The 14,565-nt window shown below is 55.8% G+C and overlaps 1 protein-coding gene across 1 annotated transcript in view; it reads left to right on the forward strand.

Annotated features, from left to right (window-relative positions):
- Nucleotides 1–3,497: 3,497 nt before the first annotated feature.
- The window catches only part of ALX4 (ALX homeobox 4), a 40,345-nt gene continuing 29,277 nt past the window's right edge, over nt 3,498–14,565 (forward strand). Inside the window, 1 exon segment of the mRNA XM_054199850.1 lies at nt 3,498–3,897. Within this exon segment, the coding sequence (XP_054055825.1) occupies nt 3,498–3,897 (400 nt within the window).

Below are 14,565 nucleotides of genomic sequence, written 5' to 3' on the forward strand. Positions count from 1 at the left end.
CCCCCAGCAGTGACTTGCTCGACTGGGAGCCGCCGTCCCTAAACGCGGGACCAGTGGGGTCTCACCCGGGCTCCCCAGCCCTCTGTGGGAAGGCACCCTCGGGAGTGACCCTTTCCAAAACCAGCAGCGACTGTACCTGAAAACGGTCTCGGTACAAAGCACATATACATACAGGATTGGCAACCGGCTGCTGCGGAGCGCAGACCTTTCGGCCGCTCTTTCGCCTTTCCCTTTTGGACGCCTTTGGTGCAGGGACAGGGCAGTTTGGGGGTCACTCAGAGGAAAAATGGTGAGATCGGGTTTCAAGCGGTGCGTGCCCCTTTCTGTCCCTGCTCTGCCGATCCTCGCTCCCGCAGGCGGGGATGCTCTTCTCGCCCCGGAGCCGGCAGCCCTCCCAGTGCCGCCGCGACTCCGCCGGGAGGGCAGAGCCCCACCGTCGGACCCGTCGGGCGGACACGGCCGCTTCGGCAGCGCCGCGACACGCAGTCCCCCTCGCCTCGTTTAACGGGGACGGCGGCCGCAGGCTCCCTGTGTGCTTCTATGTTCACACGGCTCCGCTCCCAGCTAACGGGGGCTGTGGGAATCCCCCGTCAAACTTGCTGAGAGGACTTCACGCAAAACCCAACCCAGGCAAACGAAAACCGTCAAGAAAGCGATTCCCCGGTTATTCCCCCCCACCCCCCGCCAGATCGCTAGGTATTTGCGAGCACCCTTTCCGTCGGTAACGATTCCCGAATTAACCTCCCACTTCTAGGGACACAAATTGGCCATTAGGGAGAGGATTTTATTGCGGTCCTTTCCGCGGGCTCTGGATTAGCCCTGATTGGGAACTAATGGACTTTTCGTTACAGTTTAATGCAAGGAGGGGCTGGCGGAGCGCTCCGGCCGAGGCAGACCCCGGGCAGCCCTCCTTCGGCTCGGCCAAGCCGGAGTGCCTCTGCGAGTCCCTGCACCGCAGCGCTTCTGAAGAAAAAAAAAAAAAAAGGAAAATAAAAAATAATAACTCTCCTGCCCGATGCCGTAATCTCTCCCTTTAGTTTTTGTTGTTGTTGCTGCTGTTGTTTAACTTTGCCGAACAGAAATCCCGAGGCCGAGTATAACGCCTCAGCATCGAGGACTGCCCTCACATCATTTCTTTCAGCCTGTTTCTCCGTTCGCCAGAATAATTCCTGGGGAAGTAACCGGCTGGAAAACTCGTTTTTAACGAGCTCACACACATAATACTCTCCTCCATGAATGGCGCAGCGGCGAGTCCTCTGCGGGGGATGCGGGAGTCGGGGCTGCGGGTACCGGGGCTCCGCCGCTGGGCAGCTGCCGCTCGTCGGCTGCGGGTACCGGCAGCGCCCCGGCTCCCCCGGCCGCCCCGAAGTGGTTTTTAGAAAGATTCTCATGCATTGAGTCGGTTTGCTTTTTATTAAGTCGCGGAGAAGTGAGAGAGAGGGGGCTGCGGTGGGGTGGGGGAAGTTTGGGAGGGGAGAGAGAAACGACGAGGAAAGAATTAAGCAAGGTAATAAAGGGAATAAGGAAGGCAAATCCGCTGAAAGCTTTCTTGGACCAGAAAGCTGAGCGAGCGCAGCGCTGCTCTGAGGGAGACTCTCAAAATGGTTTGAAATCTAGTAAATGAACCCGTCTCTGGCTGTTTTAACGACGACCTCGCTAGAAATCCCCCCTGCATCTGGGGGGCGAGAGGGGCGGGGGGGGGGGGGGCTGTTCTTGTCAGATCCGAGCTAATGAAAACGGCGGTACTGGTCTTGCTCCTGGAGCAAGGCCCTGGGGGGCGGCGGCGGCCACGGCCCCCCCGAACCGTCGCTCCGGGGACCGCACCCCCGCCTTGCCGCCCCGCGCCCACCCCCCCCGGGGCCGCATCCCGGTCCCCCCGCGCCCCCAGATACACACACGCAGATGAAAGCCACGAGTCTTCCCCCGCTCTGCACGGGGGGGAGGCAGCCGGGGGGAGAAGGGAGGACACATGGGCCGGGCCCCGGAGGGAGCCCGCTGGGAGCCCAGAACCGCCGCCGGTGCCCCCGCTTCCCACCCGCAGCCGGCCCCGCCGCGGCCCGCGCTCCCGAAGGGGTTAAGGGCCTTCTTTTCTTTTCTTCCCTTTCCTTTATTTTTCTCTTTTTTCTTTTCTTTTTCTTTCTTTTTTCTTTTCTCTTTTTTCCTTTTTTTCTTGCTTTTTTTTTCCCTTTTTTTTTTGACTGAAGAACTGTGGATGTAGTTTGCGTAATATCTTTATTACTGAAAACTTCAAGGTAAGCGAGCAATAGAAACCAGATGTGGGGATGGGAGGAAGGCAGGGTAAGAGTAAGTGTAAGGGGTAGCAGGAGTTAACCGGGGGAGGAGGGGAATCAGGTTGAATGGCGAGGGGGGGGGAGCGGCGGAAGGTGAGTATTGATTTATTTTTAAGCCCTTTTTGGGTTGCAATTGACCCTTCAAACCAAAAAGGGCTCCTGCCAGCCTCTGTCCCTTTGCAAGTTCACCTCTGGCAGTCCCAGAAGCCGGGGCCAATTTTATGTCCTTGGCGACGCTGTTAAAATTCCCTCCCTGCTGCCCTCCCGCTTTTGATCCAGTGGTTTTACACCTGGAGAGAGCACGTTTTTAGAGGTAAATAAATAACGACGATCACAAACGTGCGGCGAGAGGCCGCGGGAAGCTTGCCTGGCGATGAGCTGGGCGAGCACGGCACCGCCGTGCCAGGGGAGGCATCGGGGCAGCGCTGGGAGAGACGCTGGCCCTGAAGAGGTTAATGGCGGGGGAGGCTTAAAGGCATATAGCTGCGGGGGGAAATCCGTATTGCCTTTAATACAGAGGAGGGGGCCGCGGAGGCGGGGGTCCCCGCAGCTGGGGGCAGCGGAGAGGGCCGGAGCGAACCGAGCGTGTCACGACCATTAAAATCGTCCCCGGTGCTTCCGCCTGTACGGATCCCACATCCATCCCTTCGTGGCGTTCGTGTCATCTGTTTGATTTTCTGCTTTTTAATCATAAAAAATTTTGGGGTCGTTTTGTTGGGTTTTTTTTAATTTTTTTTTTTAACGCAAAAGATATGACCTCCCCCCCCTCTCCGCTTCCACACATACACATACACACACACCCCTTCCTGGGCCCCCTCCCCTACACTGTCATCATCTACATATTAATTGGGGGAGAGGTCTCTTTTTTTTCTTTTTTTTTTTTTTTTTTCCCCTATGAGTGGGGGGGAAAGTGCGGAGAAGAGTCTCTGTAGAGTGTAGATAGTTTGGAGGGAGAGAAGGAGGGCAAGTGTGTGTGTGTGCGAGAGAGAGAGAGAGAGGGAGAGGGAGGGAAAGAAAAAGACCCCTTTTACTGTGCGAGATCTTAAGGGGGTTTGGAGATCTGGTCAGCTTTCAAGAACATCTGAATCCTCTTAGAGCTCCCTGGCCCAGCTGTGAGTGTGTGTGTATGCGAGAGGGAGAGAGAAAGAGAGGTTCCTGGTGCCCCTCCAAGCGCATTAAGGACACTCGGGCCTTTTAATTTTAGGAATGAATGCTGATACTTGTGTTTCTTATTGTGATCCGGCTGCCATGGATTCCTACTACAACGCAGCCTCCCAGGGCACAGAAGGCTCCTCGCCTTTTAGGGCATTTCAAGCAAGTGACAAGTTCAGCCCTACTTTCCTGGCCAGCAAAGGACAAGGCTTTGGTGACAGCAGCACTAAGTGCCGGAGCCGCTACAGCCAGCAGGAATGTCAGTCCCTGGATGGCAGCGTGCAGGCTCCCGGCTCCGCCGGGGCTCCGGCCTCCTTTAACAAATACCCTCCGCAGCAGCAGCAGCCGCCGCACCTCTACATGCAGCGAGGCCCCTGCAAAACCCCCCCGGACAGCAACCTCAAGCTGCAAGAGAGCAGCGGCCACAACGGAGCTCTGCAAGTCTCCTGTTACGGTGAGTCCTTGGCGAGCGACGGGGGAAGCACCGGGGGCGAAACCGGAGAGAGACGCCCGGGGTTGGAAAGGGCCTCCCGGGGGCGGGGGGCGGGGGGGGGTGTAGAGGCGGGGAACGGCTGCCCGGCAGGACAAGTCCTCCCGGGGTCAAGGAGACCTTGCCTGGCTCCTGCACGCCGAGCAGCGCAGCCGGCTGCGGCGGCGGAGCGCAGCGCGCCCGCGGCCAGCCCCGTCCCGCCGCAGCCGCGGTGCGGGGCCGGGGGCCGCCGTGTCCCCCCGCCTCGAGTATCTTTATTCCCAGCCCGGGCTGGAGCCCGCGATGCCCGAGGGAAGCCGCGTTTCCCTCTCCTCCCGCTTTGCGGTAGTTTTAATCGTCGTTTCTGAGCGGAGCCGATGCGCTCCCGGAAAACGTTAGCTCTTTGGCAACGCGGGGAAATCCGCAGTAAAGGGGGAGAGAAACAGAAAGAGAAAGGAAGTGCGGACCGTCGGGCTGCCCCAAACTTTCCCTACGGGGACCTTCTTCTAGGGGGAGAATTTCTGGAAAATTTCACCGGAATCTTCACTTCCCTCTGTAACGGTCTTTCCTACTTTTCTGTCTCTCACTTTCTCTCCTAATTGCCACTCCCCTAATTGATTTCTGTCCGGCTGCAGATAACCCGCTCGCATCCTCTCCGCGGGTCATTAGCGGCAATTAAGACACTCCTTTGCGCTGGCGCTCGGCGTGACTGCCTTGAACGGGATCGCTTCCCTTGGCGATTCTGAGCGTGGGTTTAAGAGGCAAAACGCTTCTTCGGGAGGTTTCCGCTATATCGAGGCGAATTGCGGGGGGAAGGGGGAAAGAAAAGAAAAAGAAAAAAAACCCCAAACAAAAACCAACCCCCAAAGTAACAAACAAAAAAAAACACCCCACAATTTTTAATTTTAATTTTTTCCGAATAAAGGAAAGTGGAAATGAAATCTCTTCCTTTCCATCCCGGCGCTCTCTGTGCGGGCAAAGAGAGGTTGTCCCGGCCTTGATTCAGCGCGTCGCCGCTGACAGGGGTGGCCGCGTCCCCATCCTCGGGGCACCGGTCCACCGTGACCTCGCCAGGCAGGGACAAGGACAAGGCCTGGCTGGGTCTTAGGGACATTTCCGGGGTGTCCCTAAGACGAGGGGTGACTGCGGGTTGGGGGCGCGGGGGAGCCGGGGGAGGCCTGGGTCGGACCGGCGCTCCCACCTCCCGCGACCCGGGCTCTCGCCGTCGTTTTGGGTACTCCTTGCCCTCTTTACTTTCTCTTTCTGCCCTCACACATTCCCTTTGCCCCGTCTCTAGGCTTAAAAGGAGGCAGAGGCGCCTTCGCTCTGTCCGTCTTCCAAACCTCGGTGTGCCGGGCGCTCTCAGGCGCCGTCCATCACCAGCTGCGAGCAGCCAGGGGTTCCCCGCACCCCTCCCCGGATCCAGGTCCGCGGGCCCTGCTTCCCCCAGCACCGGTGACTCCCCTCCTGGGGAAAGGGCATGAAGTCCTCGCCAGGCAGCCGTGCCCGGGGGGCACAGGCGGAGCCCGCATGCCCTGCGCCCGGCCGCGCTGCCCGCTCTCCTACGGGCCGACTCGGGCAGGGGTCGGTCCCGTTCCCCCGCCTCGGGCATCGCTCTGACCCTGCCCGCACCCGGGAGGCACAGCCCGTCTCCCGCGGCACGTCCCCGCGGAGCTGAGGAGGGGCACGGCGTGCTCTGGCTGGGGGGCCGCTTTCTCGTGTGTTTTGGCCGGGGCCGAGGCTGGGGTGTTCTTCTCCCCCGTTCCCTCTCTTCCCCTGCCCCCTTCCCCGTAGGCGGGCAACCCCAGGCCGGCGCCAAGGCCCGCTCCGCACCTGCGAAGGCCTTCTGGGGCCAGGCCGGGACCCACGGGGAAGGGCACGGCGGGGCCGGGGAATCCCCGCGGGGAGAGAAGGGACCCGCTCTCCGCTCCCGCCGGGCGAAGTGGGAGCGCAGGGGAGCCCCGGTGCCTTCCCGGCCGCCCTGCCCTGCCCTGCCGTCCTCTCCCTGCTAACCGGCTCTCTTGTTTTTGTAGGTTGCAAAGCCCAGGGAGCCGGCTTAGCCTGCGATGACGCATTGCAATCCCTGGTAGAGCCACACGAATTTATCACCCTCCTTAACACCACCGGGGTCCCCCCGATTTATTTTCACCGGGGCTCCAGGCTTGACTTCAGTGGGAGCCCCGCGTCGGCGGAGGGTGGCCCGGCCCAGACCCGCGCTCGTTGCGAGCCCCGCGTGATGCGGCTAGGGACGATGGGGCTGTAATGAGAGGCACATGGGTCCGCGAGGATAATTAATAGCAATAATAATTAATGGATAATGATTGAAGAGAGAGACTCGCTAATAATAGCCAGATCGGGGTTTTGCACAGGGACGGCGGCACCCGTAGGTGCTTCTCCGCCTTCTCCCGAAGGGCTAAGCCCACCGCGCCGGGCACAGGCGTTGTGCCCCCGGAATGCCCGCCCCGGCTAAAGGGACCGGGAGATCATCGAGCCCGGCTAAATACCCTCGGCGTGGGTGAGAGCGGGGGAAGAGGGAGCCGTCCTTTTTCTCCGCAGCGGGCACAAGCGCGGCCCGCTAAGGCGCGGGCGGGATGTTACGGCGGGTGGAGAGAACGGCAGACGGGTTTTGCTCGGGGAGCCGGGGAGCAGGGGCTGCCCCGCTGCCGCCCGCCGAGCCCCCGCGGCCGCTCTGGTGCTGGTACTGCCGTGCAGACGGGGAAGGAGCGCGGCGGCGGCAGGGACTGCTGGCTCCCCGCCTTTCCCGGTTGCCTGGGGCTGAGGAGGATGCTGGGGTGGTGGGACGCTGTGCCCGTAAATCCTTCAATTTAAAAAACAACGTCACATAAACACCACCACCACCACCCCCAAAAAAAAGATAAAAAAAAAACAACCCGAGGTCGAGAAAGTGGTAGGTTGTGCCGCCAGGCAGTGCGCAGGCGGCCGGCTTCCCCCCGGCGACCGGAGCCGAGCCCGGGGCTGCTGCGGGCCCATCGCCCGGGCGGGTTTCCGCGCTGCTCGGGGACGCCGCTCCCCGCACGGCCGCCCCGCAGCCTCCGCCTTTCCCCCCTCCTGCCTTGTCGAGCCCCGGGGTTGCCCGGCGCGGGCAGCGGCCAGCGGTTGGCACGGTGGGCACCCCGCGAAGCGGAGAGAGTGGAGATCTCCCCCCCGCCTTTTTTTTTTTGTTTGTTTAATTTTATTTTAATTCTTTAATAAACAAGTCGTTTCGAGTTATAAAAAGCCCGTGCCTGCCATCTATTGCTCCCGGCTTCTATTTCTAGATCTAAGCCCTTCCATTGCATTGTACGGATAAATATAGGCCAGGGAGAGCTGCGGCCGTAAATACACGGAGGACACGAGCGGCAGTCGCCGAAGCGTTTCCAGCCCGGCTCCTGGCAGGGCCGGTGGCATCGGGCGGCCCGGGCTCCCGGCCGGGCTCCCCGCGGCCCCCTCGGTGCGGCGGCTACCGGCCAGGCCCTGGGGGGGTCCCGGTGGGGCTCCCCGCCTCCCCCGCCGCTCGCCCTCCTGCCTGCGCGCTGCCGCCGGGCCGGCGGCCTCGCACGGCTTCCCTGCTTTCCCCGCCGTAAAAAGGGGAGGTACGGGTTACCCCGCAGACCAGCACCGGCAATTAAAGCCGAAATCTTAAATAAAAGCCCTCAGAGCAGGTTATATATCTTGGCTTTGGAGGGGAAAAAGCTTTCGAATGATTTATGTGCTGTAGTAATCTGACTTGCTATTTCTACTGCGTGGAGCTGAAGTAAGTTATATGTCTTGAAACATATGTATGCATACACCCATGCACACACACAAATATATACGTATATTGTTGTATAGAAATACGGTCTGGGAAAACAAAATCCTTTGGGGAGTGAAGGCGAATGTGATGGGGATGTTTGCTCAGAGGAGACAGGAGAAAGGAAACGGGCTTTCTGTAACAGAGGAAATTCTTTAAGTGCCGGGTTATGCAAATAACGACCATTTCTTTCATTTAGCGAGTAAATAAAAAGTGCAGGCTAAAGTGCGTTATTAATAGAAGTGCAGAAAGCAACTGCCGTAGGAATCAGAGGCTCGCTGCGTGCTTTTTTAAATTGACGCTTTTAATGCATTTCTCCTCCTCCTCCTCCCCCTAATGTAATGTAAACTGCAGGCACGGCAGGAACGAGCTCGCTGGCGGTCCCCCCTCCGCCTCCCGTGAGAGACCGCTCGCTGCCAGGCGCTCGGGGCTCCCCGCCGCGCCGCGCCGCGCCCCCGCCGATGTTCAAAAGGGCTTTGCGGAGCCCGCGGTGCGCCGGGGAGGACCGTCGGCATCTGCCCCCTTCCCCCGGCTCCAGCCGCAGCCCCCAGCCGGGGGCGGGAGGGGGCTCCCGGGCTGCTTTCCCCGGGACTCTTGCAGGGCTCTTCCACATCGGGCAATGCCGTGCTTTCCTCCCGAGGTCTGGGACTGTTACGGCTCCCCCGGGCCTCCGCTCACCGCGCTGCGCATCTCCGCGGGAGCCGCTCTGCCATCGGCCCGGGGGGCGGCCGCTGCCCCTCGCCCGGCCGCAGGGTGCAGAGGGCTTTGCGTGGGGGAGGGATGCCGGGCTGCGGCGGCTGCCCCGGTCCTGTCCCCCCTTTCCTCCCCCGCCTCAGCTTTGATCTGGGCCCTCGGCTCCTGCCTGGGCTCCTTCCCGCGGATAAAAGCGCCGGCGGGGAGGCAGGAGGGGTGTGCGCGGGCTCCCCCCGCACCCCGGCGGGGAGAGGTGAGGGGGGGGGCCGGGGGTGGGGAGATGCTGCTGCCCTGATCCCCGCGGGGGGCAACAGGGAAGTATAAAGGGGAGAAGTATGCGGGAGGGAGGCGCGAGTGGGGAGCGGGGGACGGGACCCTGGCGGGCACCGGGGAGAAGCAGCAGCGAGCGGAGCCAGCGAGGGCGGGAGGGGAGCCGGGGCAGCCGGGGGAGCCGGGTGGTGGGGCCGGCCCCTTCCCGGGTGCTGCAGGGCCGGCCGGCAGGGCCGCCGGCTCCCGGCGTGCTGCTGACGCCGCCCTGGCAATCGCCCTCTCTTTTCCACAATAGGGCCACCAGATCTGCCATTCAAGGGCTCCGGCACCCTCCCAGGGAGGGGAGGGAGCTCTCGCCAGGAGTTTGGCTAAGCCTCTGTTTGAACAGACACTCGGAGGTGCGGGATCTCCTCCGCGGAAACCTGCGGGATTTCCTCAGGGAGCAGGACGCGAAGGTAGGGCTCACGCTCCGTACTCCGGCTGCGCAGGAAGATTTATTCGCGGCTCTTTCCAAAGATGTTTTGCGCTTCTCTTGACTTGGACGGTAGATCTGGCTGGAGACTTTTATAGGATTCCTGACCCGAGCTGTTTATAACACTCATGTGTCAAAGGACCGGGAGCCTCCCTCCCCCAGTATTCCTGCCGCTCCCTCCTTGCAGGAAGATTTCTTTTCGCACTAGAGCTGTTTATTTTCGACTTGTCCGCTGCTGACTGGGATTAACTCCGCTTTAGCCGTACACTTCTGCAGCGCAAGCTTGTAACCCCAGCAGGACGTTACCAGCAACAAGACGGGTGCTGAAAAAGAAAGAGTCTTAAAACTTTTACTAGTCTTAATTGTTTTGAAAGCAACACAGTGCGAAGCAGACGAGAAAAATACTGATGGGGAGAGAGATTTGGAGATGCTTACTGAGTGCGTCTTTTCCTAAGGGTTTGGTGTAGGAGTCCTATTAACAATATATGCTGATGCCAGATAGCGCAAATGAGCTGTGTGTGTGTTATCTGGAGCTGCAGGCTGTTTATTTTGTGCTGCCTTTTGAGTGTACAGTCAGTGTGGTTGCATGACTAACTGGCTGGAGTGATTCACTGGCTGCTTTATGGGTGACTGCTCAAAACAAGTTGTGAATCAAAAGAGATTTCTTTGGCTGTGGTTTCTAACCTCCCAAGTTAAATGCACTCAGGGTTTAAGGGGAGCTAATGTGCAGACTTCAGTCCATCAGATCTTGAAGATTTATTCCTTTTCCAAGCCCTTCATTCAAAGCCATGATGAGTTTCCCTTGTAAGAGGGAGGTGGTGTCTAGGAGGCTCGGAGCCAAGGTCTGCTGCTGAAGGACATCTCCAGCCCCAGCCCTGTCCATTCGGTTGCCCTAGTTCCCAGCTCTCTGGAGTCCTTAAGTCTTGTTCAGGGCGTTTGGGTAGCTGTAGCAATTCTCAGGTAAAAAGTGTGACACATTCTGTAGCAGTAAAAGACTTTTCTTCGCGTTATGCAGTCGGAAAAACTGAGGCTCAGAACCTGTGTGTGAGTGGCTTGTGCAAGGTCAAGCTGTCGCCACTCAGTGGCATCAGTGTGATCCTCCCAGGGCCCGGGGCTCCTGCAGAAGGAGGCTCTCAGCGGGCTGGAGAAGGAGCCCACGGCCGGAGTTGGAAAACTTACAGAGTAGGCATCCTGTGTTTAATTTTGGAGGGGACTGAATTTAGGTTTCCTGATGGCCAGGTCCTTATTCAGTGCAAGAAGCCATAGCAATTGGCGTGTTCTCATATGCTGAGGTCTCTCAGTACATAAAATAGGCTCAACCTGTCAATCCACATGAATGGTCTCATCTTTAAAAAGCAACTCATCAGCGTGGGAAAACTATATTGGCCCAAACAAGCTGTGGGTTGGTCACTGTCTTTCAGAAAATGCTGAGAAATCCCTGCCCTAAAAGTCATGTGTTTCTGAGGTATTACGCCTACGTTTTGGAAAAAAAAATCCCATCTCAATTGTTAATCAGCTTGGAAAGAATACATCTACTATCTTAATGTAGATACATTTTCAGAAGAAAAGAGAGATCTGGATTAGAAGGAACCTGAGCAGTAACACAGCTAATGTAAGACCCCTTGAGAATCATTTGCTAGAAGACGGATGGGAACATTTCGTATAAATAAAGCGTTAGAGTAATTTACCATAGTTACATGTCTCTCAGCTGCCTCAACTTGTAAATGAAAGTTCATAACTAAAGGAGGAAAGCTGCTTACATCTATTAAATAAATGACCTCCACTTTATTTTCTGTGTAAGTTCAGATGAATCAATGCTATTATACATACTGGTGATTCTGCTTGGTCATCTTTTCATTCATATTTGCATGTCATCTTCATCCTTTGACTGTCACATAAGTAGGCATGACGTGAAAGAGCAATTGTGATCACCGCGATAATTTTAGAGCCATTTTTTGGTCAAAGAAAGATGGGTCAACAAGAAATAGGGGAGAGGGATGGAGGGAGGAGGGAACAGAGATGAATGAGAAGAGGCAGGGGAAGAAGAAGAGGAGATATCTTGGAGGGGTGATGAGCAGTGGCAGACTCACCGCTATTATGGAACATGGTCTGCAACTGATTTTATGGACTATATAAGTATGAATCCACCAGCATCAAATTCTTTATCTCTCCATTGACAGTGCTGTGATTCAACACTTAGTAGCTATCTTCAGGTCCCAGCAGGATTTAGCCATGACAAGCTGGTATGTCATGAGCTATGGTCTGTCCTTATCTGCACTGATTGGAGACCATTGCATTGCCTAACTCAGCAGTTAAATGTCAATTTAAATCTGATTTTATTTTTTTTTTTTGGTGAAGATGCGATTTAAGGGTTTAAGCAGTTAATCTGCTTGCTGGAAACAGATGGTTGAATCAGTATTATTTCTAAATATATTCTTTATTAGCAAGAACTGTGTTCATTAGCTGTCAGGCAAGTGGGTTTTTAGCTGGTGATGGAGCCTGAAAGGTAAGCTGGTTTAGTCACTGATAGGCAAGCTGTACGCTGAGGCTGGGTGGAAACTCTGAGGGGCTTATGAAGGTAGCAACCGCCTTTATTCAGTACAAGTCTGAAAACACTACGAAACCAAAGAGGGGAAGTCAACAGAAAGTCAAGGCCCATCAGAAAAGTGCTATTAATGGGAAGTAAGGAACCCGAGGAAAAGACAGAATTAACATTTTGGGCAGGCAGAAGTCTGGGGGAAATAAAAGAAACTTGTAATGTCTTGAAATGACTCCTATCTGATTGCTACCGTGTTTAGGGAGATAGTGCTTTGTGTGCAAACACCGCAGTGTAAAACAAATACCTTGGGTCTCATCAGTTCCCCCCTGTAGTGGAAACTCCCTCCTTAGGACTTGGGATATCGGCTGACTGCTTCAGTCGGGAGCAGTAACGCTGGTGTCGGGGTAGGATGCAGTTTCCAAAGAGGGAAACGGGGAACTGTATTAATCCTTTTGATGCAAGAGGGATCAGATAACAAAGGTGCTTGCAGACATCTAACCTATTCAGGAGTGCTGGAAAGTGAAAGGAATTCACACCAGAATGAAATCAAATCAAAACACAGGGAGAGAGGGCGATATCGGGAATTTTCCCAGAATGGGCCAAAAACAATCAAAGAAAGACTCTGTGCTGGGACAGTGCCCAGAGAGATCTGAAGGCACAGCTGCAAGACCCCGACTCCGCGAGGTGCTGGGGAACGTGTGTGACACAGGCCAGAAGATGTTTCACAAAACAGGGGAAAGAGGAAAACGTTATTCAGCCTGAAACTTAATAAGAGGCCTGAGCCACAGCAAGGTTTCTGAAAGAACAGAAAACCATCTCCAAAAGGAAAGCAAAGCCTCACCAGGGTACCAGCCTGCTGGGTGTGGAGTTGGTCTCAGGCTGTTGGGTCTGCCAGGCAGAGCTTGGGTCACCTGTGGGACTCGCCATTTCCAGAGTGTGTCCTCTGTAACGCAAGCACAGGAAAGCCCACAGCATCAGACTTTTCCAACCTCAGCAATGCCACTAGAGAAAGGACCCCATGGGAGGCTGACGCATGTCCGTTGCCACTGGGTGGCCAGCTGGAAAGAGGAGCCAGACGGAGCCTTGCTCTGCAGCGCTTGTTCACAGAGAAGAGCCTGAGGTCAGACACTGGGGCAGGGGTACACCCTGTAGCCTGGACGGTGGTGCTGGACTCCGGATCAGGAGGAGCACCTTCTGCAGCACTGTGTGGTTCTTTTCCAGCCTTCCCTAGGATGGTGCATGCCCAGACCTTATCCTGGAGCGGAGTCAGGACCACAGCTGTGGCAAGGACCCATACCTGAGAGCTGAGAAGCCCTGTGTTATAGACATAACCCAGCTTATCAAGATTTGGTCTGAACCTTCATAAGCAGATTGGAGCCAGATATCAGTCTGAGCTAGACAGGACACGGCCAAATGCTAGAAGGCAAGAGGAAGTAGAGACCCACCTAAATTGGCAGAGGACCTGCAGACATTTTGTGTTCCTCATGTCTCCAGATGCCAGTGAGAACTTCCAAGATAAATAGCCGATGGACCAATTGCTAGACACTTAGGCAGATTGTGCAGGAGGCCAGAAACACTCCATGAAGCTGTGGGATTTATGGCGGAGCTCAAATACTGCATTTCATCCCTCGAACAGAAGTTGGAAAGCTGCTACTGGAAGAGAGGGAAGCTGGTTGCTTTATATAGGTATAAGGTCCTGTGCTAGAGAGAAGAGTATTTCCATCCAGTTCATACCACTTCAAGCTATTAGAAAAAGGGACTTACGCAGGACAGAAAAGCAATGGGGGATTGGCTACTATATCAAACATGAGAGCAGCGGCTTGGTTAAGTGCGGCTCTGATGGGGAGGGGAAATATCCACAGAGAGGTTTTTTACAAATATACGGCTAGACAGGACAGAGCCTCATAAAAATATACTGAAAGGCCCAAACTCAACTCAGGAAGCAAAGGCACCTGAAGCTGCACATACAAAGCTGGGTGATACTGGTTTTAAGTTAGAGTTGAGGCTGTAGCAAAGCTTTGTCGTGCCCAGGGCTGGATACTAAGTTGATGTTCAGTTGGTGTTGGCTCTTCCCTTGTAGCCTTCAATTAGCTGATTTTGGAAAGGGTACTTTTGTGGCTGGTTGTACTGGAAATCCCCTTTTCCTTGGCCTTGGTGGGAAAAAATGGAGCTCTTGGTAGTACAACCTATATGCCTCCATTTGGCAGCGGTCCACTTCAGAGGGAGGGCTACAGGGGAAGCCAAGCAGCAAGAGAGGGGTTACCGTATGTGTATTTTATAGGCATTGCAGATGAGTAAAACTAGACGGAGAGGGACATGATGGGACAGTCCAAAATGGAGCCACCCCAGGGGGTACGAGGAAAGGCAGGGACTGGTAAAGTGTCCTTACTGAGGAGAAATGCCAGCGGGAGACTGGACCACCAGGATCCAGGAAAATGCTCAGCATGGCCAAGGTGGGAGATGAACTAGCACTCAGTGTGTACATCACTGTGGTTGATACCTGGTCAGTCAGCACACGGGCTTTCAACCTGCGGTGTTTTCCTTTAAAGACATGGCTCATGTGAAAGAGAGAGGTTTGGGCAATCTGTTTGTGGCACCTGCCTCCGCAGGCAGGCCCCTGAGTTGTTTCTTTGAGCTTGTAGCCAGCTCATGGACCTCATCTGTTGTCCTGGTTAGAAAAAAAAGGCGAGCAAGAGCTTTGCTGTGTAATATGTTAATCTCAAAGCGTGCTTGTGCCTTGCCATTAATAGATAATATCTGGCATGTGCCTCACTAGGTTCATTTTGGTTTCCACTGTGGATATCTGGTGGTGAAAATTGTTTTCGTGTTAGGACAAGTCCACAGCAAACTGTAGTATGGGTGTCCCGCCACCTGTGTAAGGCAGCTCTC

The sequence above is a fragment of the Rissa tridactyla genome, chromosome 4 (genome assembly GCF_028500815.1).
Source record: "Rissa tridactyla isolate bRisTri1 chromosome 4, bRisTri1.patW.cur.20221130, whole genome shotgun sequence".
NCBI lineage: Eukaryota > Metazoa > Chordata > Aves > Charadriiformes > Laridae > Rissa > Rissa tridactyla.